At 51.8% G+C, this 26,563-nt stretch overlaps 1 protein-coding gene across 3 annotated transcripts in view; it reads right to left on the bottom strand.

Annotated features, from left to right (window-relative positions):
- The window catches only part of LOC136060153 (fer-1-like protein 4), a 31,586-nt gene extending 7,239 nt beyond the window's left edge, over positions 1–24,347 (bottom strand). For 2 of the 3 annotated variants that reach the window (XM_065754482.1, XM_065754484.1), the window contains exons 1-35: positions 24,269–24,347; positions 24,122–24,177; positions 23,094–23,182; positions 21,742–21,841; positions 20,650–20,741; positions 20,029–20,070; positions 19,760–19,927; positions 19,420–19,480; positions 18,126–18,257; positions 17,912–17,974; positions 17,209–17,293; positions 16,785–16,944; positions 16,413–16,596; positions 15,631–15,817; positions 15,079–15,443; positions 14,344–14,452; positions 13,394–13,592; positions 12,611–12,731; positions 11,978–12,078; positions 11,342–11,429; positions 10,186–10,302; positions 8,912–9,064; positions 8,504–8,687; positions 7,842–7,966; positions 7,305–7,439; positions 5,973–6,146; positions 5,707–5,823; positions 5,209–5,370; positions 4,375–4,537; positions 3,255–3,358; positions 2,773–2,904; positions 2,065–2,113; positions 1,761–1,867; positions 1,261–1,392; positions 487–597 (exon numbers count right to left, since the gene is read on the bottom strand). In XM_065754482.1, the coding sequence (XP_065610554.1) occupies positions 487–597; positions 1,261–1,392; positions 1,761–1,867; positions 2,065–2,113; positions 2,773–2,904; positions 3,255–3,358; positions 4,375–4,537; positions 5,209–5,370; positions 5,707–5,823; positions 5,973–6,146; positions 7,305–7,439; positions 7,842–7,966; positions 8,504–8,687; positions 8,912–9,064; positions 10,186–10,302; positions 11,342–11,429; positions 11,978–12,078; positions 12,611–12,731; positions 13,394–13,592; positions 14,344–14,452; positions 15,079–15,443; positions 15,631–15,817; positions 16,413–16,596; positions 16,785–16,944; positions 17,209–17,293; positions 17,912–17,974; positions 18,126–18,257; positions 19,420–19,480; positions 19,760–19,927; positions 20,029–20,070; positions 20,650–20,741; positions 21,742–21,841; positions 23,094–23,182; positions 24,122–24,177; positions 24,269–24,347 (4,446 nt within the window). The remainder of the gene's footprint in view (positions 1–486; positions 598–1,260; positions 1,393–1,760; positions 1,868–2,064; positions 2,114–2,772; positions 2,905–3,254; positions 3,359–4,374; positions 4,538–5,208; positions 5,371–5,706; positions 5,824–5,972; positions 6,147–7,304; positions 7,440–7,841; positions 7,967–8,503; positions 8,688–8,911; positions 9,065–10,185; positions 10,303–11,341; positions 11,430–11,977; positions 12,079–12,610; positions 12,732–13,393; positions 13,593–14,343; positions 14,453–15,078; positions 15,444–15,630; positions 15,818–16,412; positions 16,597–16,784; positions 16,945–17,208; positions 17,294–17,911; positions 17,975–18,125; positions 18,258–19,419; positions 19,481–19,759; positions 19,928–20,028; positions 20,071–20,649; positions 20,742–21,741; positions 21,842–23,093; positions 23,183–24,121; positions 24,178–24,268) is intronic. The other variant, XM_065754483.1, reaches the window with a different exon arrangement.
- Between the last annotated feature and the right edge of the window lie 2,216 nt (positions 24,348–26,563).

The following is a 26,563-nucleotide window of genomic DNA, read 5'->3' as shown; positions in this document are numbered from 1 at the left end:
CCTTTGTTCCTATGCATCCCTACTCAACAAGCCGCAAATGTCTCCATCTGCCAGCCCACCTATCTGCATGGACCCGAGATATCCCAAAGTCACTGATCAGGTGCTTTCAGCAACTGCCCCAGCAGGGAGATGCCTTTGTTCCTATGCATCCCTACTCAACAAGCCGCAAATGTCTCCATCTGCCAGCCCACCCATCTGCCTGCTCACTGTCTTAGAGCAAATAAGAGGAGAGGCAGAAATTTCTGAGAAATGCCCAACTGGATTTTTAGCATTTCCTGAAGCAAGAAAGACTGGAAAACTCTTTGTGGAGAAGATGTAAATGCCAGCCCTCACTGTAACTGACTCCCACTAGGCTGGCAGAGACTGCAAGATACTGTCAAGCCTTTCCTAAGTGTCACTGTTCAATTTGCTGAGAGGAGAATGGCAGGAGGTCCGTAGGGAGGGACAGACTCCCAGGCATTACTGTCACCGCCAGCAGATACTTACCTTCACAATATAAACTCTTACAAGAACCTTGATGGGTCTGTTCCTTGGAACACCCTGGGAGACCTTGGGCTCCGTGCTGGCTTCTGCAGTGGGGTAGACATAGAAGGAACCCTGGAGAAAAGACACCACAGGTAATGATTAGATGTGAAAGAGAAGATCTCAGATGGGGTTGGAGCCACCAAGACCATTCCCCCTTGCCAGCTAAGAAGTCAGAGCCACAGTTACCCTGTGCTCATGGGAACAGCCTTTTCCACAAGCTCTGCCATGCCCACATGGCCAAGGTGGTCACCCTGCAAATCAGACTGACAGAGCACTGCCACTGCCAGGTTTGAACATCTCCATACACATAAATGGACTGCAAAAGGCAGTGAGGCACCAAAGATTTTCTAGCGACCTTTTTAAACTAACCTTTATAGTTGATACTCTTGAATGGGAGGTTGGTTAGTCTTGTAAATAGGATTACTAGTTTCAGTACTACTGACATTCACTAACACTTATTTACATACTGAACATAACCAGTGGCCTCAACAAGGATAAGAGTCCCTTCATGCGTCATGTTTTCTCCTTGCAAGAGCTAAACATTTCTAAAGTAAGTGCATTTATCAGCTAACAAAGGACCACAGTACACCTGGCCATGCCTCACCGTGACCTCACACAGCTTTGCACAAATATCCTTTCCAAGGCTTTGCTGGTGTCTGCATGCTCTAAGGTACAGATCACTTTAACAGGTTGTTTGTTTTTTTTTTCACAAACTTCATTCAAATGATTCAGCACCTTGTATTTCCCCACAAAATGCTCATCCTCATGTCCATCTTCATCATCATTTGCTTTGCCACGATGAAGGGGGAAAATACACAGCCAATCTTCAAAATTACCGAACTCATTTTCCAGCTCAGAGTTGTAGATCTGAAAGAGGTAGAAACTCATTTTGGGTCTTTTTCTGGCATCTTAAAGGAGTGGAGAACCTCTTTCAGGAAAGGGAAGATCATCCTCTCCCTACCTTGACCATTTTACCACTTCCTCCCTTACCCAAGTATTACACAGTGCCAGACATCATGATTTTTCCTTTGTCTTCCTAGGCTCATCAGATGAGCACATGAATCTCAGCTGGACCCTGATATTTCACTTTTAGAACCCAGCAAGCATAGGACTCAGCAAACACTGCTGAGTCAGGTTCTCCAGCCCAATCTGAACTTCCATTGTAGTGGAAGTGAAGAGAACGTGCCCAAAGGGACAGAGATGAAAGAGGGCATATCCATAACCCCAACTCTCACCTGAAGGGTGGCAGTGAGCTTCCTCTTGGGTTGAGCAGGTTCAGTTTCAATTACTGTTTCATCTTCTGCTTCCATATCAATGTAGGCTGCATTTAAATTCCCTCCATCTGAAATGGCAATAGAAGATTATGCTCTGATCTCTCCCACCATTGCAAATGTCCATCCACGAACTACCCCCAGCAATAGCTTTGCTTTTAGCCATGCCTTTGACCTGTGTCAGGGTACTGAATGCTCAGGCTCCATTTCTACTATCCCATAGACCTCTGGGCAGTGTAGGACCTGGCTCTTCCCACAGAAGACTCACCTGCATCATTCAGGTCATCATTCTCAGCATCTTCCTCATTAATGAGTGTCTGAAACACACAAAGACAGTCACCCCACATCCCTGACAGCAAAAGCTTCTCCATCTGAGCACAGGACACTTCCAAAACTTTCCTGCCAGCAGAGTCAGCAATATGGAGCCTGAGATATTTTAGCATTAACATTATTGCAGGAGGATACCCATTGAGTGCCTTAATGGTATACCTGGTAGAAACAAATTTTCCTCTCTCCAGATCTTCCTCTTGTTTTGTTGTTTTGTTGTTGCTGTTCTTGACTGGGATCTTGGGAGGGCAAGGCAAGCAAGGAAATCTGAGGCAGACTTGCACCCATAGCCCACATTAGGAAGATGGTCAGGACAGACAGCACACAGCATGAAAGTCCCCACTCTGCATCTCAGATCAGTAAAGTCCTTTTTTCAGCACTGTCATAACAAGAGCCCAGTCATGCTGTCAAGACCACTTCAGCACCTAGCCTCAATGATGCTTCTACATCCATTACCTGTGATCTCAGACCACCTGAAGGACGCTTAATACCACCTCACTACTCTAAGTGTTCTTGGCACACAAATCTTACATCATCCTGCAGACACATGCCCCAACAGCTCCTATGGCACTCTGTGTTGCTGAAAACATCTTCCTCAAGCCGCTGTAACCACTTTTCCCCTCAGCTGGAAACCATCACAAGAGATTACCTGGTTATACAGCTCCTTCATAGACTCATAGTACTTGGACCACCAGTCTAGTTCTTCTGGATCTGGTTTCTCCTCTTCATATTCATCCTCCTTCTTTGCAAGCTTACTGATAGGAATCTTCTTCAAAGGAGCCTTAAAATCACAGAGACAAGGACTCAGATGGAGGAAAAAAACATCCAGGATACCTGCACACCCTGCGCTAGAGCCCTGGTGATCCCAGTAAAGGTTCAGCTTTCAGGCAGAGCACAGGAGGTACAAGGCTTTTTGTAGCCTGGGTTCATGCTTCACTACATAGGCAGCAGCACTCATTGCACAAGGCAGAACTCTCCTCTCTGTGCTGGAGCCCAGACATGCAGCAGTGTGAAGGAACAGCAGAAGCAGGCATGAAATGAAGAAGTGGACAGGGGAAGAGGAGATACGAGTCTAGAGACAAAGCTAGATTCCCAAACTTCAGAATACACTGGGCCCAACACATCATTCACCTTCACCAAACTCAGGGGGTGAGCACTGGGACCTGGCTCTCCAGAAGCCGGGCCAATGGTTACTGCAGTCTGAGACGGAAGATGCCGGGTTGAGAATTTCCGAGCTGAGATGAAGAGAAAGAGCATAATGTTCTCGTGCATCGATTTCTGCCCACTGGCTTCTAGTTTTGGCCCGATGTTATTCCAGAGGAGAACCATCTCTCACCTCACTGCAGTGTGATTTCTTTAAAAGCTTGTGATAGCAAGTCCTGTCAAAACCATACTGGAAATCCTAATACAGTGCTGAGACTGGCCACCACCATCTATAAGCTTGTTAGCAACTAGCAAAGAGTTGAGATTTATGAGATACACCTTTGCTTTTTTGAACCTCCACTCATCAATATTTGCTGCTTCTTCATTGTGCCCCCTTTATTTACACACTTCCAGATCAGGAGCTTTGGCTGCCGCTGTCAGAGAGCTATTTGGTGAATCCATTACCCAATGAGCAGTTCTTGACCCAGCAATGCAAGAAAAGTGGAAACTTGTTAATATGTGGTCCTAGTAGACCAGTTCACACTCCTTAAAACTTGATGGATGTCTCCATAAGGACAGCTCTCCAGCTCAGCTACACAGAGGACTGCAATAAATGAAGACAATGGTCCTCCAGAAACCAATCATCTCTGATTCCAGATGCAAAATTCCTATAGGAATTTTACTGTCTTATATTAAGCCCCAGGTAAATGGCTTGCTGGACTAAGACATCTTCATGAGCCATTCTGCCTATTCTGGTTTTCATAGCAGTAAAACAAAGAGTGGCTGAGAAAGAAATCCCAAGGAGGTTGTACATCCTCAGGTGAAGGGTCCTGTTAATGTGGTGGGGAAGCAAATGATAAGGTAACCATGGAGAGAACAGTCTGCAAACTGTCATCTGCCAGTCCCAAGGAGGTCAGACCCTACACCATTGCTTGGCTGCATCCACTTCCCAAACACAGCCTCAGGGAATCACTGTCTCCAACCCCAACCTGCCCTGTGCGATGCTTTTGGCAGCTCTTGGATGAGGACTTTGTTGCCTGGCCACGGGGATGTCTGCCATAGGCAGAATCTCTTGCTACTTCTACAGGAAACTCATCAAGCAGCTCACCTTTGGGCACATCTTCTGTTTCCTCTTCTTCCAGCTCTCTAGGAAAGAATTTCATCACATCAGACACAATGTGGGTCCCCACCAGCACAGTGCGCCCAAATGCCCGCTTTTCCACCACAAAGATGCTGAGGGGAGGGTGCAGGTAGACCAGCTCCGGGAGCTCCTGTAGAAGAACCATGCGGAAGGGTTGTGGGACCGTGGGCAATACACAGAATCACACAACTGCAGGCGTTGGAAGGGACCTCCAGAGGCCATCTAGTACAGCCCCTTGTCAAAGCAGGTTCTCCGCAGCAGGTCATGCAGGAAAGCATACAAGTGGTTTTGGGTATCTCCAGAGAGGGAGACTCCATTATCTCTCTGTGCAGCCCATGCCAGGGCTTGGGCACCCTCACAGTAAAGAAATTCTTTTGCATGTTTGCAAGGAACTTGTTGTGTTCCAGTTTGTGTCCCCTGTCCTGTTGCTAGGCACCACTGAAAAGAGTCTGGTCCCATTCTCTTGACACACAACACTCAGACATTTTTAAGTGTTGATAATATCCCATCCTCCATAATCCCAGCTCTCTGAGACTATTATACAGCCCTGCTGCATGTGAGAAGGTCTGATGAGAACTTACTCTGCTCAAAAACCAAAGCCTCATGGTGAGAGATGATGCCTGAGGCTGACCTCAGTGGGCATATACCCAAAGGCTTTGATATGCAGCCAAACTGTATGTCCCTGGAAGAGCAAAACCCTGGGGGCAGCTCCCCTCCCATTCACTCTCAGCAAGCAGATTGTATGTGACTGTATGACAGCCATGGTGCACTCCAGCACAAAAGGAGCCCCCTTCCACTCACCACGTCCATGTATTTGACCAGCTCGGTGAAGTTGGGGTTCTCACTGTAGGCCACGATCACCTCTGACTCCACCTTCTTGCCAGCACATTCAATGATCACCTGTGGCTGATCCACCTCAAACAAGTGGACCCGCTTCAGGTTCCGCAGGCCCCAGAACAGGATCTAAAGCACATGGAGCTGCTGGGCTCATTCTAGACATGCTAGGCATGCTGCCATCCATGCAGACCTTCCCAGAAGTGCCATCCCACTCATCATAGACCCCATGAGAGATATGAGACCACTCTTCCCACCCAGACACCAGGACCCAGTCTCATGCTGCGAGCACAAACACGATGATTTTGATTGTCAACCCACTGAGACAGTTTCTCCTGAATGTCAAGCACTTCCATTTCTGGCACCTGCTGGGTCTCAAACGCAGCTCCCTCCCCAAGCCCTGCCCTGTCCACAGGCAGGCTGTGCCTCCTGCTGTGGAAGCCAGCCCAACAGAAGGCAGCACACCTCTATGCGAAACTCCTTCAGCACCGGGCGGATGCCCTCCGGGATGACGAACCGTCCAGCTCGGGGGTCTCCCAGGTAGCTGGGTTCCTTGGGCTCCACATCCTCGGGCACTGATGGCTGAGCAGAGCCAGGTCACACTGAGCACCGGAAACCATTTCTTTTCCACAAATTAGCCCCTCTCCCTCTCCTCTTGGTCTGTGCATACAGGCTCTGTCCCTGGAGCCTCTCTTCAGTTGCAAGGCAGATGTCTCCACCAAACCCCTTACCTCCAAATAGCCGCTGTAATCCAGCTCGATCAGCTCAAACGTGGCAATGAGCTCCCCAGCTGTTTTGGTGCCTTTGTAGAAATCGAAGAACTGCAGAGCAGGTTTGCAGTATGGCTCATCAACCAACTTCACCTGTGGGACAGCAAAGGCCTGGCCGAGGAACTCAGGAGAGCCCTATAGGAAAGGAGGGAGAGGGTAAAAGCATCCCTGCATTACCTCAACATCATTCAGCCATACAGGCACGCGTAAGACTGCTCCTCCATCCTCTGCTCCATCCGGAGCCGGCAGCAGATGAGAGGCACCTGAAGCAGCTCCTCTTAGACTAGACTCTGCTTCAACTCAGGACTGACTGAACAAATGACTTTGGGACCATGTACCAAAGGACATCAAAGCTAGATCAGATTGCTCAGAGTCCTTCAGTCAGGGTTGGAATATCTCCAGTGATAAATATCCCACAAGTTGTCTGAACCCAGGGCCCAGCATTTGAACATCTTCAGGGTGAAAATACATAAACTTGGTGTTTTTTCATGTTGTGAAATGATTTTTCAATTTGTGTACATTTTTCAATCTGTGTCCGTTTTCTGTCATCCTGTCCCTGTGTGCCTCCAGAAGAAGTCTGGCTCCATCCTTTCTACCCACTCCCATTACCCATCTGCAGACAGCAGCAAGATGCCTTTCTGCATCCTTTCTTCCAGGCTTTCAGCCTCTCTTTGCTCTGTCCTATGCTCCACCTCCAATGAGTTTGGTGACATCCTCTGGACTGACTCCAGTATGTCAGTGACCTTCTGAGTACTGGGGAGTCCCAGACTGGGTACAGAAAAGCTAAGCTATGTGGGAGAGTCCAGTGCAAGTGATATCATTCCCAAAAGAAGCCCTAGGAAAGGAGTGTGCCTTCAAAGTACTAGTAATGAGGGAAAGGGAAGGATTGAGGATGGACAGAGGGAAAGGAACAGAACTCAAAGTCACATCATCTCCCCATGACTAAAAGCCCTCTATAGCATGAGCCCACTGAGGAAGTGGGGCAGGCAACAGGGAGAGGCACAGTTCTTCACCAAAGAGAGGAAATCCAGGATGTAGCATGTGTTTCCTCACTTGGAGCATCTCTGAGCTATCTGCATCCCGCAGCCAGCAGCTTCACCCCAGATCATTGCAAAAGGCTGCAGAAAGTCCCAGCCTCAGCCACAGCCCTCAGGACTCACTGCCACTGGATCAAGCAGGGTGATGGAAACCAGAGATGTGGCTCCTAAGTGCCTGCTTGCAGCACCCACACACTGCTGTTCTGCCTTCCCTATCTTTGAAGTGACAGCAGGAGGGCAGTGTGGCTGTACTTACAAATTTACTGTGGTTGAAGAGACTGACTATAACGACAGGGGTCTCTGTTTTCAACTCTTCTCTCTTCCCATCAATAATGAGCTGGTCAAACAGAAGTAACTCATTCCACATCGGGCTCAATGTCTCCTCCACTGTCTGCAGAGACAAGAGTTCTGAGCTCACCACAGCCCAGGGAAACAAACCACTTGCATTTGGTAGAGACTGGGGAAGCGTGGGCTGATCTCCTCCCTGCCACAGCCTCATGGAGCCAGCAGCTGGCAGAAGAGATGGTAAAAGCATGAGATAGTAGAAGCACTTGGGGTCAAACAGTAAATGCTAATCAATCCTTGGCACCATGGTCTTCCTAGCTGTTTTGTCAAACGTTCTGTGATCACAGTCATACCACCCAGAGCACAGAAACACCTTGTGCCTGGAGTTACAAAATGTCTCAGAGGACTGCCACAGCACTGTCCTGAAGGACAGGCCAAGGAAGACATGATGATTTTTTTTGTCTCCAAATATCCAAGAAGTCAAATGCAGGAGTTTAAGGGATCTCACCCTGGTAGTCTGGCAATGAGTTGAAAACACCACTCTCACAAACGGATCCGAAAGGCCATTTTCATCTGCAGGGAGGATCCCTCGAGCCTGATACAGGTGAGCTCGGAGCTGGAAGTAGCTGAAATCTGGTAAGAAAAAGAGAAGAGAGTTCTCAGATCCCTGGTCCATTCCTTCCTGAGTCCGAAAGATGTATCAGGAAGAACGTGGTAAGGTAAAACCAGGTAAGACTGGGTATATCCTCCCAAGGGTACCACTTCTAGGAGTACTCACTGCAGTTCTCAGAGGGCCAGCATGTCTCTAAAGTATTGGCCAAGCAAGAGAAGCTCAGCAGGCTCCCCAGACTCCTCAGGGAAGGGCACGATGTGAAATGTGCAGTCATCTGAGAGCACCCACCACTGGGGAGCGCCTATGGGACTCAGCAGAGTCATGCTTATTGCCAGTTTGGCAGCACACAGCACCTAGGAAGCCCTCATCCTGCCAGCTGCTCCTCCTGTGAGAGTGCAAACACGTCCTCACCAGAACAAACTGGACTTGTCTTTTCCAGTCATGCCTCAGAGATGACATAGAGCTGATGGGCCAGGTCCTACACCTCACACACCAAGCTGGGGGCAGGATCTCTCACCTCTCCCTTTGCCCACTTGTGGTTAAGCTGTGGAACTCACCATCCCTGCTGAGCCAGCTGGGAGGACTGTGCACTGAGAACTGAGCGATCTCCTGCCTGCTCTCAGAGAGGTACTTGAACTCTTCAGGCAGCTCCACCGTGCAGTTCTTTGCATATTTGGTAACCCCGAGCCACATGTAGATTTCCAGTTTGGCAAAGATCTCACCAGTGTGCAAGCCAGGCACCTGAGGGTGCAGGAAGTTTAGCAGGTTTCCCACACCTTCAGACTGCTGCTGGCCTGTAACTGGTCACAGGGCACAGGACACGTAATGCCTTGCTGGCAGAGGAAAGCATCAGTAGCAAAGCAAGAGCTGTGCTTCCTTACAGACACCAGGCTGCCAGGAAGGAGGGCTAGAAGAAAGGAGGGAGAAGCAGCACAATGCAAGCAGATACATGGGATAAACCCTACCTTTAAAAAGACAGTCTGGATCTTCGCACAGTCCTTGCCTTTCTCCTCTTCTACTACTGAGTAGAGGATGTTCTGCGCAGGGACTCTTGCGTATGCCACGCGCCGGTTGCTGCTGAGCATCCAGATGAGGACATCAGGGAGTGTGCACTGTGGCTGGGGGGAGGAAGAGCAACAATGTCCCACTGGTGGCTGCACAGCACTTTGGAGATCCAGAACAAATGATGGGGCTAAAAGTTGGGCATATGCTTCTGGAACAGCCCTGCAGCACAGCTCTGTGGGTCTCCCCGAGTTTGGTTTTCACTACAAATCAGCAGGATGCAGTCACTCTCAGGCTGGAGAGAGGGAGCCCTCATGAGGATGGAGAAGCAATACTTCCCCCACACCTCTTACAGAAGCCCAAGTGCTAATCCATGGGACAGAACAGCATGTGCAGGCAATACAACAATGCCAGTGCCAGCACAAACCTACAGATGCAGAGCAAGCTTGCAGTGGAGCACATACACAGATGGAAACAAGGAACTATTTTGAATCCTAGCTTCTGCTCTCCTTCCCCTTGTTTTTCTTGGTGTGAGTGTTTGTACTTGCACAGCTTCTTCTGGGAGTGCAAGAGGTGAAGTCTCATTCATTCCAAAGCCTATCTGCCCTACATATCTAAGGATGTGACAGTGATTGAAGTCCACTTGGTGAAAAACTTCTCCAAACTGCATCAATCTCCGGCCACTTCACTCCAGCAAACACTGTGCTCCGGTTTACACTACAAGATTTCACTTGGTTTCCTGAGCTCTTTAAGAAGAGCCAGCGAGACTCTGAGTGCAGAGAGTCTGTTACAGACTGTACTGCAGTGCAAGTCTCAATTTGCAGGAGGGGACAGGGTCAGGCCCAGTAGAAGTGCAGGCAGACAGGCAAGGCTGATTTCCAGGCAGGCTTCTCACAGCCACAATGCAGTACAGCCTGGGGCCAGGCAGAGAGAGCAGGAAGATTCTGGAGCTGACCCAGCTCTGCCTCCAAGCCTCTGCTGGGTCCTTGGACCCCTGTTCTGTCATTGCTGACCCTGCGAGAAACTGTGAAGCATCATCCTTCACAAGAGCCATTACATGAAATATGGTAACTTCCATCAGCTGAAAAGTGAGATTTTACATAGTGGGGAAAGCCATCTGAGAAAAAGCCCCATTTCAGGCTGATGAAAGCCCCAGCAGGCAGCCCAGCTCCCCCTCCTTGCCCATGCCCATGCCCTCTTCTGCTAGGAAACGGGAGCGCCCCAGGAGCAGCTGTACCTCTTGAGCCATGAAGCGGAGCTTGGCCAGAATTCTCCTCGTCTCCTTTACCTTCTCCTTCACATTGGCTCGAGTCAGCCACCGCCTCACACGGAGCCCCTGCTTCGCATACAGGATCTGCACAGAGAGCACAGCTGTCAGGTGCCCAGCCGTGACCCACATGTGCCATTCTGGCAGCACTCCTGGGGGCTCTGCGGGGAAGCAGAGACCATGCTCATCCTGCCCCATCGTGCCAGGGTCTTCACCAGCTCACTTGCCAGCTCATGAACCTGTACTGAGGTTATTGGAGCTCTGCAGACAGCAGAAATCCATGAGTTTTTGCATCATTTGGGATAGAAGGATGTATAAAAAACATTTCAGAAGATGATGGACTAAGCCTTCAGATGGTGCCCAGGAGTATTTTGGTGACTGCAGAAGTCTGGGAATTGGAAGATGAAGGAAACTGGAAGATAGGGCTAGGCTGTCACATCTGTTAATTGACAGGGTCCAGATCTGAAGATGAATTTGGTGATGAACCTGAACTAATAACAAAATCCAGAAGGAATTCAGGGTTCAAACCCAGTGTTGAGTGACCAGACCAGGAAAATCTGGAAAACTCATCTCCTGGGCCAGTTATCTCTTTCAGAGAGTCCCACACTTACCAGAGGATTTTTGCTATCACCCCATGACAATGTGAAGTGTAGCAGAGGGAAAGCAGCAGGGACCCAGACATGCCTGAATTTTGTTTCCTGCTGTTGTCATTGCATTTTGGTCAGTCTTTCAAAGCTCTGTGGTTTGATGGGGATCAGGACTGCAGCTGTGCACTGCCAGTAGAGGAAAGCTGGCATCCAAGCACAACATCTGCTTAAAACAGGAGGCAGCCACGGGCAGTCCCCATCTCTGCTCTCTGTGCTGGAAGATGCACTGCTCTAAGCAGTAAAAGCCTATGATTTTCTTGGGGTCAGCAACCCTGCCCTCAGTAGAGGGTTTGCACTAGATGATCTTTAAGGTCCCTCCCAGCCTAAGCCATTCTATGATTCTGTGACTCTATGACTCTACTGTGGGTCTTAGCTCCAAGTTTCTCTCTTAGCATCAATTCTAGCTGGTCCTCCAGAAGCACCCCTCAAAGCAAGGGTCACACTGTCTCTCCCCAACATTCCCAAACCCCACAGCTTACAATGTTGCGTGTCATGTACTTTGTCCGACATCTGTCGAGATTGTTTGGATGTGCCATTGTTTTTCTCTCTGCGCTGAGCGAATATTGTCTGCAATGAGAAAAGCATCACAGCCTCTGAAATGTGCATGCTGTAGGACAGCACTCCTCTCATAGCAGAGCCTCAAGCTCCACCTCCCTGCTACTAACCCGGATGCAACTGAAACCCCATCTCTGTAATGTCCTTTTTCCGCGAGGATTTTGATCAGAACGTGTGGCTCAGCATTGCAGGCCTTTCTTTACTGACCCCATTCAAGTTTGGGACTGACATGAGTATCAGACCCTACCAGACTGTCACAGTAATTAAAACACACCAGACTCTTAAAAGAGTGATTGAAAAGGGAGAAGGCAATGTCCTAACAGTTAGGAAACTCCCAGGAGACCAGAACATCCAGGCTGCCTGCTAGCCCTATGCTTCCCAGGGCTGTGGTCTCTCTGAGCTCACAGAGCTACAGAATCCTTTCCCCACATTGCCATGGTTCCTTTCCACTTATACTCCTTTAGAAGACAAGAGAGCAAGCTGTGTGCAGCCCAGGAAGAACATGATATAATATCCTAACCTAAAGGCAAGAAACCTTAGGAAGTCAGGGGCATGCAAACCTGCATCCAGCTACAAATTCCTCCAGCACCTCTCGGAGCCTCTCTTCTGCTTTAGCCTTTGGCCTTCTCATGAGCTTCTCCACGTCAGCCAGTCCCTGCTCCTGTGGGGAAAGCATGATATTCAGGCAGCTTGCAAAGCATGGCACAGATGTATTTGCCCCAGGCATGCTCCTCTGCAGAGCTGGGGCAGATAGAGGGCAGCAGGTCAGTGCTGCACTGCCTGGACTTTGGGGCTTAGGGATAACCTGAACACTGGTCACAGCAACACCCTGTGCCTCAGTCTTTGAGCACTCACCAAAATACATCAGTGCAAGCTCTGCTTTCTAAGTCTAAATAGGAAATACTAGGCCTTGGGAAGGGGTTTCACCCCACTATGACCATTGAAGGCTGAAAGTCCTTTTGCAGCAGCATCTCCCCTGAGCAAGACTGGCAACAGAGAAGATTTTTTGTCCCAGACCATAGCAGGAGATGCTGCCAGGGTAGGGAAGGTGAGATGGAGCCCCATAACAGATGCAGACATGCATAAGGGGTGAGGATATTTCAGCTAAGAATTACACAGAGTAACTGTGCACTATGAGAAAAGGCACCATGGCAGAAAGCCCCATGCCCCAAGAGATGCCCTGTGCATGTTACCAGGCGCTCTGCCAGCTTGACAATCCAGTTGGAAATGCAGAGTCTCCAGGTGTGATCCTCCCAGTAGCTCCACACATACACACAGGGTTTTTCATGCGTCATGGGCAGGCAGCTGTATGATCTAGGGGCAGCACAGGATGTTAGGTGTTGTGTGCATCTGTCACAAGGCAGCACTCGCACAAGGAGCAGTGTCAGGACTGTTTTCCTCACAGAGAACTGTCTGCTTTGGTCCCTGCATCATGGACATGGATACAAGCTGCAGGACTGGTCCTCTGCCATCCCAAGGCAGTGCAAGACATTTCTATCAGAGAGCTGCATGCACCCAAATGAGTGAGGCTGATGGGAGCACGGGATGCTGCTGAGATTCCCTGCTGCTACAGGAGGGACAGGGCTCCCAACACAACCACGACACTGCCAGGCCCATAGGTTGAGGAAGGCAGCATTCTCAGAGCACCTCATCATCTGTCTGTCTTGCATGCACAGCACAGAACACCATGAGCCAGAGTGCTCCTCTCCTTCCTCTGCACTGGAATCAAGTCCTTGGGATGTGGCGTGTCCACCAGATAAGGCACTGCTGGTAATGCTAGGTTACAGTTCCCTGTAGCCCTGTCCTTGGCTACCTGCAGGCATCACACAGATACTGTAGGGCCTGGCAACAGTAGCAAAGCAGAGGAAACACCTGCACAGCACTCACATTTCTGAGCAGAGTACTAACAGCATGCTGAGCAACCAAGCAAGGAAGTTCAGGTCTGGAGTGGAAGAGAGAGGAGGATTAAGAAGTACCTGTCATACTCTGTGGGCTCTGCTCTCTGGCTCCTTGTCATCGACTTGTTCAGTGGGGCTGAATCTGTGGCCAGGACCTCCACATCTAGCTCACTATCTGAACCAGCATCTAGCAAAGGCTGCTTTTCTTCTCTCCCTTCTCCCTTCTCACCTTTTTTACATTCTTTGGTCACCACCTCTTCAGCTTTGCCATAGTTTCCTTGAAGATAAATGTTAAACAGTAATCAGAAAAGGGGGCTCAGTGTTAAACAATGAGTTAGCCAGTTTGCAAAATCAGCATAATCACGCTGTCAAGAGAAGCACAGGAGTATGCACTGTTTTCAAAACCAGCACTTCAGAGCAGCATCCAACCATCAAAGCACCACATGGACAACAAGGAGGTCTGAGATGGACATGGGAAACCATAAGGAAGTGCACGTACACACAAGTTCCTGCAGATTCCACTGCTTCCACCAAATGCCTGCAAGCTCCCATCTGAACCCCTAAACTAGTGTTAGCAGCAGGAGCTCAAGAAGATGTCTCAGCACTGAGCTTCTCCAGTCCTCCAGCAACGCAGACTGGGGGTTGGACCTGCCTCTCCTACCACTGTTGCCCCATCACACATTGTCACAGCACCTCAGCATCACATGCCCAACCCCGCTTGATTGCTCTCAAACCTTTCTACTTTTTCTCATCTCCACTCCTTGAAGAGCTTCGATCACATTCCCCAGACAGGCAGATCATACAGATATCACAGAATTCCAATCCCATTGATCATACAGACTTTTAGAGTAATTGAACTACTGTGAGTACTGCTTGGCCACATCCCCCACCCTTTCTGAGCTCCTGATTTGGACACATAATTTGCATGATGCTTGGCACTGTAGGGCAGCAGTGTTGACCTGGGCTGGCTCAGGGAGGTTCACACCATTCCCACGGCTTCCTGATTTGGGACCCTGGGGAATACACACCTATCGAGACCTCAAAGCTGACAGGTTTGGAGCTGAGTGAAGAGTCCATCATCGTGGCTTCAAAGAAGGCAGCAAAGAGGAAGAATTCTTCTTTCCTCCCCAGTGCATTCTGTGCAGAGAAAGAGAATTCAACCCAAGACTAGCACACCAAAACTCTGACTCAGCAGAGAGCTGGAGAGCACCAGGTCATAGCTGGTGCCTGCCAGCCCTCTTGAGGGCTTCACCAGGGCCCTAGGGACATCAGAGGGACACTGCTGGGCTGCCAAGCTTTCCTGGAAATCTCAAGGGTCTGGTACGGAGCCATGGCTCTGGCTGATGCTCCACCATCAGCTTGTATCCAGGCATAGGCTAAAGGATCACTACTGCACCCACACAGCTGTCACTAACCCACCTGTGCTGGACTAGATGGTGACCCAGAGCCAGCTAACAGCTCCAGGGCTCCTGGGTAGAACTACATGTTCACCCAGTGATGGCCATGCCCTGGAATAGCACCCATGTGAGAGTGATGACGCATGCAGGAGTGCCCCAGCCTCACTGAGAGATGCAGTATGGAGGCTGCACATGAATCCTTGGTGCTCACAGAGACTCAGAGAGCCATGGCCAGCCCAGAAACGGGCAGGCTGGGTTTGCTCTGCCACTGTTCTGCCAGCCAGTGACTCCACTGTCTCCTCCCCACGAGCTTGTGCAGGAGTCAGGCTGGTGTGGGTCAGATCATGCCAGTGCGAGAGGACTCACCTCGGGGAGTGGATGAAGCTCCTCCACTTCCACAATGACCTCTGCAGGCTGCTCAGCCTCCTGAGAGCCCCCAGCCTCCTCCTCTCCCTGCAGTTGGATCAGCTCTCTGACTTTGGCCTTGGATTTTTTGCTTTTCTTCTTTAGCTTCAGTTTGCTAAGAGCACCCTTCATCTGGGCCCCAAGCTTCCTCTCTGCCACGCCAGGGCTGCTGAAGATCTCCACTGTGATGGCCATGAGGATGCGGCCGCGGTAGAAGATCCCCTCACCCATGCCCTCATTCAGCTCCTTGTGGATGTCCTGCAGAACTGAATTCTTGGGGGAGCCATACAGATTCACCCAGGCTGGGCCAAACGTGGGGTTAAAGCCTGCAGGGACAGGGTCTGATTACACACGAAGTGCCGCAGGGACCTTCCCTCAAGAAGACAGCCCAGGACACACATTGTGAGCGGGCTTTGGCCACACACGTCTGCATTCCACCTCCAGGAGACCATCATGGCCTGGGCAAATGTGCCCAGCATGAGGCCCCAGGGGAGCAGCCATGCCAGGCCTCACCATTCCTGCCAGAGTCCGAGATCTGCTGCAGGTCAATGTAGTGTGTGGCGATGGCTACATCACCAACATTGGCATCATCCAGCACCTTGATTTTTATCTTCTTGGCAAGAGGAGGAAACATCTCGATGAAGCTGATCTGCTCATTCCACTCAGGCTCGGTGGTATTGCTCTCCACAGATGTCTCCCCCTGGGAAGGAGGAGGTGTGAGAGTCACACAGCCCCAATCAGAGCAGCAGCCACAGTAAGGGATGCCTCTGGGCCTCCCTGGGGATGGCTCATCCCTGTGCTCTGCCTGCAGATGGTGCTGGGCAGGATCTGGAAGTGGTCAGGTGCCTGCCTCTTCCCCCCCAGGTCCCAGCTATTGCTCTCTGCCTTTCATCAGGGGGTCAGTTCCAAGGTGCTGGCCATGCTCTGCACAGCCAAGAGGAACACTGGCCATAAGCAGGCAGCACCAGCAGACCCTGGGATGTCCCTGGGAGAGCCACCAGGCTCATTGTGTTGCCCACGGCTGGCTGGCCCAGTCACTTCTCATCTTAATGGGCATCACAGGACCACAAACCTCAGCTACAGGTGCAAGAAAACGGCTATTAGCTAAATAAACTCTCCCAAGGGTTCCAGGATGAATCTGCTTCACTTGTGGAGGACTTCTGCACTAGCATTTATTTGACCTTCTCCCTGTATTTAGGTCTGGGTTCTTCCAGTCTGTCTCTCTGGGACTGCCACATCCCACAGCAAGTCAGCACCCAGACAAAGGAGGAGCAGCCCAGCCTCAGCAGACTCACCTGCTGCCCACAGAATGAGACTTGTACATAGGGGTCAATAAACACATTCTTCTCCCCTATGATCTTGGAGAAACCACCCATGATGCCTGCACTCATGCTGGGCAGACCCTCAGCACGATATAGCTTGATGCAGACCCTGGCCCAGGGTCTCTCTGCAGGAACTGTTTTAGGCAGCAGTAGGTTCCTGAAAGACAAATTCATGTTTTCTAGCTCTTTCCTGCAGTCCAGAAAATGTGATGCCGAGAAACATCCTGGCTGGCAGGACGTTTGGATCCTGCCCTGTCTAAGGTCTGCCCCATCAGAAGGGGGAATGATGGGGAAAAATACATAGTGCAAGGAGACACTTAGCCAGGCAAACCCTGCTGCACTCACCTTTCAATGTCCTCAATTCGGCTGCTGGAGGAGGTGGGAAGGGAGCCCACAGTGTCTCCACGTGCGCTGACAGAAATATTGCATTTCACAAAGCCTTTCACGCCTGCCCGGGTGTCTGTGGGGTCACTGATAACAGCCCACTTCTGGAAAAACCTGTGGTCTGAGAGAAGGAAAGGGGTTCCTTTTGGAAAGCCTGGGTTACCGCTTCACACCCAGCTACATCTGTGCAGTCACTGCCCCAACTCTCCTTCTGAAAACATGAGAAGTCTCACCAACCTTCAGAAAGCCAGAGGAGGAGTGAGTGTCATTATGTGAACTAAATGATTTAAAGACAGGGCCCTCACCAGATCCAGCAGAACCCAGAAGAAACCTCAGCTTCAAACGAAGCATGGGGCAGGAGCAGCCATGCAGCTGGTACGCATACCTGGTTGGTTGTACACAGTCGCAATGTCCATCCTGAACGTTCCTATGCATGTTCCAAAGAATGGTATCTTCTTTGAGTGGAAAACCTGCAGACAGCATAAACTCAAGAGATGTCTGCAGCTGGGAAACATATCCAGGCATCCCTAAGGAGGACAGGACTGCTAGGAGATACCCGTTCCAATTCGTAGCTCAGGCAGTGGCTGAAAGCCCATCTGAGTGAGCCCCAGGCCAGCCCCATTCTGACCAGCCATTCCTACAGAGCCTCCCAGCCCACAGCCCTCAGCCAGATTCATGACTTATAACCAAGGCAGCCTTAGACAAGTTGAACAGGTACAGAGGAACGGGGCAGCCCTGCTTTCCCACAGGGCCTCCATTTGTCTACACCAGGCCAGCATCCCTTCCAAAACCTGAGGCACGCTCGGTGCTTGCTGAGCCCACACTGCCAGAAGGGGTGTGCAGTCTTTCACAGCCTTGCACAGAAATCGCATGACAAAGGAGATACTGGCTGGGTTTAGCTGCCTTCAGAAAAGCCCCACGGGGCTTCGGACCAGGGGGTTTTGAGGCCACTATCTGCCTGCTTATAGAGGTACAAACTGCCCTTCCTTTGCCCATGACCCCTCCTTTGCCAATAGCTCCCAGCATCCACACAAGATGGGCAGGCTGTACCAGTTACAGATGAACAACCAAGAGGGGAACATACTTACCGAAATCTCTATGAGTCTGTGAAATAAAACTTCCCTTGGCTCACGGAATTCAAACAAAAAGTACTGAAAGGGGAAACAAAGACAGCTGAGCCCTGGGGTCCCAACAGGACTCCACAGATGCCTTCTCCTGAGAGCAGTTGCACCAAGAGCACCCCAAGTGCTCGGCTGCTGGCACCAGCACCGCGGTGATGGAGCCTCTGTCCATAGCACACACCTCATTGTAGAAGGGACAGTTTGTTGACTTCTGTGTTGCCGTGTGTCTCTTCTCCTCCCCAACTCTGACTACCACAAAGGGGTTAATGTTCACCCCCACCAGCTTCTGTGCTTCGATGATATTAATTCCAACCTGAGGAAACATGGGAGAAAAGCACTGGATCAGCACTCCGTGCATCCCCAGCTCCATCCTGAGCTTGTTTCAGCAATATCAGTGTGCAAACCTGCAGGGCGCCCCAGTGCAGGTCTGGATGTTCAGGGTAGGCCTGTGCACAGTTGCTGAAATCTGCTTCAGCCAATACCAAAGCAGACATGCTCCTTTCAAACAAGCCAGGAAACGAAGCACCTCCGACAAGAATCTGTCACCTCCCCAGCAGCTCTGCTCCCACAGGGCTTTGGAGACCAAGAGGCCACGAAGTCATGGCCTCTGTGTGGTGGGCTGCACAGAGCATTTCTGATAAGATTCTGTTTGTATCTTCTATAGATACTTTGAATCCTAATTAATTAGATAGACAAGGCTGAAAGGACCGGAATGTGGCTGCCTCATTTGCTATGACTGGTTTCAGGTCTTAAGACACGGGAAAAATGTTCTCACAGTACAGTACAGTCATTAGGGTGAAGAGTAATTGCATCAAGGAAAGGAAGGCTGGAAATTCCCCCCCCACGGACGCTTTCTGTTGAGTGGGTAAGTTCTAACCCTGAAAGGCAGATGACTCAAATCCAAATCCATGTTTACTGAGAACCAAGGAAGTATCTGAAGCCATATCCAAGCTATGAGACCCAGCCCCAAAACCTGCACGGCCGAAGATGAGACTGAACTCCATTTCCAAACTTTGCAGAGGTTTCAAGTAAATCTGTGGTCCAAACTCCCGGAGTGTCTGAGGGAGACCCTGCAGCAGCTGTCTCCTCCCAGCCATGTTCCACAGGTGTCCTTAGTAAACTGGGACAGGTCCTGGTGAGGGTGACATGCACATGCCCTGTCCAGCTCTCCAGAGCTCCACTCAGGCAACATTTTGCCACCATACATGGGGCTGTAATGCCAATTTCCTTCTTCTGTTTGCTCATCCTTTGGGGTCCCAAAAGAAATCCTGCCCTGAGCTGGCTGATCATGGAGCTAGTGCTCATGGGTGAGGGAACCTCACACCTTGCCTGGGAAAGCCACACAAAGCAAGGTGTCTTCATGTCAGAGCTCTTAACAGGGTATTCAGCAGCTGGAGAATGCCATGCCCACAGGAAGGCAGGGAGGGATGGGCTGCAGGGGCAGCTGCAGGGACACACACGCAGTGCTGCAGTACCTGGAAGCTCTGTGGGGTTGGAGTGGCAAACAGGTCCCGCGTGGAGCAAATTCTGGAACGGCTGCACAGAAACACAACCTGGATGAGCTGGTCCCTTCATCTACATGGACCTTGGTGAGACCCCACCAAAGGAAGGAACTGAAAACGCAGAAAAATAACAGCCTCTTGACAAGGAAGGAGCAAACGCCCAACAGTTCCATGTGGGATCTCCAAAGGATTCTGACGTTTTGTGGAAACAGAAAGCTTAGAGATACAGGATCCCCGCAGAACCCACCCCAGGAGCTAGCACCTCCCACCTCTTCCCATACATAGGGAAGAGGGAAAAGCACACCACTGATACCTCTTCACAGGGCTGAACACAATGCCTGACACCTCCACGTCAGACACATCGTAGAAGTCTTCTTCCTCCTCTTCCTCCTCCTCCTCAGTCTCCAGGCCCTTTGCCAGCTTTCTGCCCAGTGCCACAGCCCTCCTGTCCAGTTCACTTGCTCTTGGCCCCTCAGCTGCCCTATAATCCCCATGTCACATCATCACCCTCACTGCTGAGCAGATTGTGCACTTTCCTCTGCTTAGGAGTGTGAGTGGACAATCTCAAGTGGAGATACTTACTCCAGCTCCTCAAATCCAGGATTGCAGATGATTAACTCTGAACTGTAAGAAAAAACAGATGATTTACTGAAAGAACAGTGTTAGAGCTCTTCCCCAGTGCACTGAAATAACAATGCCACAGTCACAATCCTGCTTGTCTCTTGGCCACAACACGAGGATCCTCCAAAATGATGATTTTCCTCTTCCCACCCTACATGCCTTCTGCTTCATCTCTAGGCCCTTCAGAAGTGATGCTCTTTGAAGCCTGTCATCACGTCTCCCCAGACACCCACTGGCTTTGGACACCACCTGCGTCCAGAGTTCCTGGGGTTAACGTGGTCCAAAGCCACAGCACTGGAATCACAAAGTCTTAATCCCAACTGCCAGGAATGTTGCAGAAGAGTCCAAGTGGACTCCTGGGGTGAGGTGGTTGCTCCAGTCAACCTCATCTGTGTGAAGACAGGGTGTTTTCCTTACAAGAGCTCTGGTTACTTACTGCAGCTGTAGAGGAGAAATGCATTGACATGTCTAGGGGTGGAGAGTTGATGGACTGGGTTGTATCCCAAATGGCTCTGGTTGTCCCTTGACTTAGGCAGTTTGTACAAGCTACCTGGAAATGCTCTTCTCCCAGGACTTCAGTACCTGTCCTTCATCTGATAGACAAAGTCCTCTTCGATCCAGGTCCCAGCTGAGCCCTCTGGAGGTTGGTAGCGCAAATCCAACTCAATATAGATCTAGAACCAAAAAATTAAACCTCCTGAGAGCTCAGCAGACACAAAATATCTGTGTGAGTGTCAAGGAAAAGGATAAGAAAAGTGTGGAATGAAAATATAGTGAGAAGCTGGCAGAGAGAAGGCAAAGCAACCATCTCCCATCCTCTGAAGGGGATGTAGGAGCTGAGCCCACAGCTCAATCCCTGGCAGAGGCACATTTTCTGGGAGGAGAAATACAACCCTGGGAGGCAGGAATGCAGCTGCTGGGAAAGGCAGTAGCAGAAGGTGGGTGTAAACAGTAGCCTGGGATCAGGCTGGGTAAAGAGCAAAGGGTTTGAAACCCCATTAAAGCACTAGGAAAGAAAAAGGGACACAAATTACTCCAGCCCTAGATGTGCCAGGAAAGATCAGGACTCGGAGCAGCAGGGATGGGTTTGTTCCCAGCGGGCTCCTCCCTCCCTCAGAGATATTTCTTTTCCCAGCTGAGCTGAGGACAGCGGCTCCAGCTGTTCTGGTTATGCCCAGCCCAACGCAGTTGAGAAATGAAGACTTGTGTTTTTTCAGGCTGGGTCATCAGCAAGATTTCCACTGTTAGCACAAGGGAAGAAGTGGCTGGCTGAGTTTGGGCCGCAGGGCAGTTCTGACCTTACAGCAGCATCAGTGCCCCAGCTCAATCCCTGCAAATCGCCCCCAGCTGCTGAAGGGTCAGCTTTGCCCTGCTCCCTCTGCCAGCACGGACGCTCCTGCAGTGAGTTGCAGGAGGCTGAAACCACCTGGCAGCACTCGACTTCACCGTGGGTTCGTGGTCACAGCACTGCAGGGTGACTCAGACCGCCCGGGAAGGACAAACAGGGGTGCAGCGCTGCCCTGGCACCCAGCCCCGTTGCCTGCTACACCCACTTCCACCTGGGAAGCTCCAGAGGTTTCTCACAAAGCATTTCTGAATGCTTCTGGGGCTTTTCACCCGCTGAGATGAGTGATGGAGCAGTGCCCATCCCTGGGCTGCCCGGGCAGGGCTTACACCAGTGATGCTATGGTTCCTGTCCACGAGGGCTTCCCGGAGGATCAGGCGCCCGGATGTCATCAGGTGCTGGAGGCTGAGGACGAGGGTGCCAAGGAGCCTGTAACAAAATCATAGGCTGTACCAACTTTACACACAGCCATCTGTGCTCTCACGTGCCCCGGGGTTTCTGGCAGCACCAACCGCTGTGCGCTCAGCCTGCAGAGAGCAATGCTTAACTCGGAAATAAGCCCAGGACCACAGCAATGTCTGCAGCAAATTGGGCCCAAATCTGCCCAGTCCAAAGGGGCTTCTCACTGGGGAAGGACCCTCCTCACTCCCTGCAAGTGGCAGTCATGTACATGGAGTTTTGCAGCTCCCACCCCACCTCGTGTCACCACTGGTCAGAGCCACCAGTGTTTTGTCCCCCAGCTCCCTGCGGCAGCTGAGCTGAGTGTGGGGTGAAGTACTCCGACCTCTGTCACCCAGCTCTGCTCTGCTCAGCAGCAGCAGAGGAGCACAGATGGATGCACCAGTCAGGGCTTCCCCCGTTGGACTTCTTTGCTCAGCACCATCATGTTCTGGTGACTTGCTGTTGTTTATCAATTTGTTCTACAGAAGTTCCTATTGACATTTCAGCCACAGACAACTCCTCTGATCCCTCTCCCATAAGGAAAGCAGCCAGTAAACACTGACACGAAGTTCACCGACATTTTTCTACTCCGGCTTTAAGTGTCCTGCATGTGCTGAACAGATTTGTTTCCTCCACACCCATCCTGTCAGGGATGTGATGGCTTTGAAAAGGTTGGCACCATCAGCCATCCCTACGCAGCCATCTGTGTTGATTTTCCTTCGGTTCTGACAAGTTACCAAAGCTGGCACCTTCCCTGCAGACATGCTCCTCTGCTCCCCCCCCCGTGCTCCACCATCACTTCCTCCATCTGTCACCTCTGCTCTCGGGTTTCCTAACCCACTGGTCCAGCTGCTGAGCTCGGAGCACTGCCACAGCTGCTTAGAAGTGTGTTATATTCTGACTGATCCTTTAAATATAAATTGCTGTGTTCTTGAAGGTTAAACCCAGTGTCACAGACATGGGGCTCAGTTCCCCTCATCCCAGCTGGGCTGCTGAGCCCACTTTCCCTTTGTCCCCGTGGGGTCTTCTCTGGACCCTCCTCACATCTCTGCAATATGCTGGCACAGTGAAACCACCACCCTTATTTGACTCCACATATAAAGCGCTGCTGCTGCAGCAGAACAACCAGCTCATCCCTCTCCTATAACTTGTATCCTGTATGTCTCCCTCCCACCATCTTGACAAGAAACGTTTTCCTCCCCCATATTAAGCCCAGCACACCAACACCTAAAGGACCTACCTGTTACTGAACATTTTGCTGCAGTTATAAACTTTGACAGACAGCATCTCCCCCGCACCGAGCTTCCCATAGTGAGGCCAGCGGAAGAGCTGCAAGCAAACAGAGCACAGCGGCCCGCTCAGCTCCCACCACCTTTGCAGCACCAGGAGGCTCTGTGCAGGTGCTGGATGGAGCTGAGCTGGCAGCAGCACGACTTTCACCCAATACTGAGCACTGTGATGGGGCCCATACAGCACTGAGACCACCACCAGGCCCTGCCCGGAGCACCCAGGTCATAGGAAGCTGTGAGTTCAGCTCACTGGAAGATGTGGGACTTCTGCTCAGCATTTTATTAGAAATATCAGGCCCCGTGGGCACCTGGAGAATATGGCAAAGCCAGCCTCAGACAGGACAGTGCACAGAGAGGTGTTTTGTTACGGCCATTTACAGCTGGACTACATGCAGGACCTCCTGTCCCCACTTCCTGGCTCCACTTGGACTAAGCTCCTGCTGGGAGGGCAGCTGCTCCAGCTCACCTCTCCTTCCCACGTCTGCAAAGCATTTCCTCACCAGCAGCATTCAGGATGTACCATTTTTTCAGCCCTTCGTTTTATCTCTGTACATCAACCTTCAGCTAAGGACAGCGAGCTCTGCAGCACTGAGCCCACTGGAGGCATTTTGGGGCAGGCTCATTTTCTGTCGGAGCAACCAGGTTCTCCAAAAGACAGGTTAGATGAATTGCTTGCACACCGTGGACACCAAGGAGCCCCGGGTAACACAGAGGCCTCGGACGGGGCAGGACATGACAGACAGGACCTTCCCACCAGCCCTGGCAGCCAGGCATCACAGGCTCCAGGCACAGACCAGCGGAGATGGGCATGGGGGGGGAAGGCAGGAAGGCTTCCCATCCTTCCCGAGACACGTGCCCCATCCCTGCGCCCCATCTGCCCGACCAGGCACCCGCCGAGGTGTGCTGCATCCTCATCCTCATCCCTATGCCGTCCCAGTGCACTGCCGCCCCAGTCCTCACACAGCGGCCGTGCGCTCACCTCGCCGAAGACAGCCTCCGCGCCGCAGCGGACCTTCCTCGTCTTCTGGGTGAAGCCTCGGGAAGCAGAGGGGAGGTGTGAGGCTCCATCGGGCCTCCGCCCCCCCCCAAGCACGGCGGACCCATCCCCCCCTCCATCCCTGCCCACCTCGGAAGCTGAGCTGCACCTGCCGCTCTCCGCGGCCGGGCAGGTGCGAGAGCCGCCGGACTGCGACGCTGAGCGCCATGGAGCCGGGGGCACTCGGCACCGCCCGCCGTGACTCAGTGCCGACTCGCCCGGCCGGTTGGGCAGCCCGGCCCGGCCCGCTCCGGGCACGCAGCTCCCGGCCACGGAGAGCCGGGGAAGGGCGTCGTCCTCGCGCCGTGGGGCAGTGCCGCGGTGCTGGGACAGGGAGCGAGGCCCCACCGCGGCGGCCGCCTGCAGAGCTCGAGGGCACCGGGGTGAGGGTGCTGAGGGGCACCTCAGAGCCTGGATCTGCCCGCAGGGAAGCTCAGCACCCAGAGGTGCTGGAACCCAGACGCGTCAGATGGGAGCGTGCGCGGAATCGGGAGCTCGGCGGGATTTTGCGAGTGTTTCTTTTCCCTCTGGAGCTCCCGCTCAGCACCCGGTGCCAGGACACCTGCCCGTGCACGGGGACACGGCTGCTAATCCGGCTCCATAAACAGCGAGGAGCGAATCATGCCTGGGCAGTGCCGGGCTGCCCCGCAGCGAGCCCTGCCGTCACCCCCCTCACCTCCATCTCACCCCGCAGAGCCGGAGCGCAGTGCCGCGCTGAGGGGCCGCCCCTCGGGCAGCAGTGGTGGGCTCCGCTGCGCAGAACCCAAACGAGGGAACCGTTGCGTTTAGGGCAGCGCAGACCCCACCCCCGTTGTGGCTGGAGAGGTGCAGGAGTGTATCGCTGGCTGTGGAACGAGATGCTCACCGCACAGATGTGCTGCTGGAGGGCGATACGGCGCTTGCTCTGAGCAGATCCTGCCACCCAGAGCAGTCGCACCGTTTGCATTCACCTGAAGACGGTGCCTTGGCTTTGGTGAACGGGTGAAGCTGCCAGGGTAAAGCACAGCCTGCACCAGGAGGGAGCACGGTATGGGCACAGCAGGGCATGGAGTGTCACGGCTGTTACTGTCAGGTGTCCCAAAAAGAGGAACTATCCTTGACAAGCTCTCCCATAAAGGTTTGCATTTATACAAAGCCCCAAGGCTGCAGTCTCTTTGGTGACAAGCCCACAGGTGCTTGCTCAGCACAGTGGGTGCCTGCCTCACTCTCCAGTCAACATCTGACAGCCAAGAAGTGTGACCCAAGCTCCTCTCCTGACAACCGAGGTGGTGATAGTCTGCCCACTTTACTAAATGAGGCAGGGCTGCAGTCATCATTACAGTCACTTTCACCCCCAGGAGGCTGTGCTGAGTCTCCCACACTGCAGCAGCACCAAGCATGCTGTGAGCCTGCATTCCAGCTACGCCCAGGTGGCAGGGAAAGTCACTCCTATCAGGTCCAGCATCTGCAGTCACCTCTGCCAGCTGAGAAACATGCTTCGAAGCTCCGCTGGTAGCTCGTGAAGACCCATTCTCCTTTTAAACATACATTTAAAAAGGGGAGGCACAATGTGTCTCTGACTATGCATTATGCATAGGGCTTATACCACTAACACGCTCATGACATCCTGCCAAGGAAACCATTCACAGAAAACACTATGCAAAGCTGCTGGTATTTGTTCAGCCAAAGGATCGTTTACTGCTGCAAACCTCCTTTTAAGGCCACCATTAAAAGAAAGAAAGGAAGGTGCAGTCATACACACAAGCCAGCCTCGGATCTGTTTGTACATATAACAGAGAGCTCCGCCTACAGGTTGTAAGCAGTGGAGAGCACGGGTAGAGGATGCCCTCAACCACAGCACAGCTTCTCAGAGCTACAGCCTGGCCGTTCTCCTTCCTCTCTTCCATACTTGTAACACATTTTAGTTTATGCAGCCACTGAACAAGAGAGATTGCTTGCTTTCTAAGTGCGAAAAAACTGGGTGCTGCGGGCCAGCTAATGGACTAGGTGCGTCCAGCTTTCTCTAGAGGGAAGTACAGTACCAGGTACTACAGGGCTGTAGAACCTGGCAGAACACGTGGTCAAAAAACCTACATCTGAATGCAAAATTAACTAGTTTGGGGTCTTTTTTTTGCTCATTAGTGATCCCAGACCCACTGCCCCTCAAACACATGCTGCATTTAGGTGACACTATCAGCCTCGCTGAGTTTGCGGAGTCGCACCCAGTCCTGCTTACACACAGGTTTGCAACCAGGCCGTTCCATAGGCTGAATCACCAGGGCAGTTCTCCAGTTTCTTCTCACAGCTTCCTGGTGTATCAGTACAACCGACAAATCCCTTCACAATCTCACAGTAAGCAAAAGCTCACCTCAGTGTGGGACAGGGCTGCAGGATATACATTCAGTC

The sequence above is a fragment of the Cyrtonyx montezumae genome, unplaced genomic scaffold (assembly GCF_038088225.1).
Source record: "Cyrtonyx montezumae isolate F1298 unplaced genomic scaffold, pur_monq_1.0 scaffold_9, whole genome shotgun sequence".
Lineage (NCBI taxonomy): Eukaryota > Metazoa > Chordata > Aves > Galliformes > Odontophoridae > Cyrtonyx > Cyrtonyx montezumae.
Note: the sequence above shows the minus strand (reverse complement) of the source record. Positions and strands in the feature narration are given on the sequence as shown.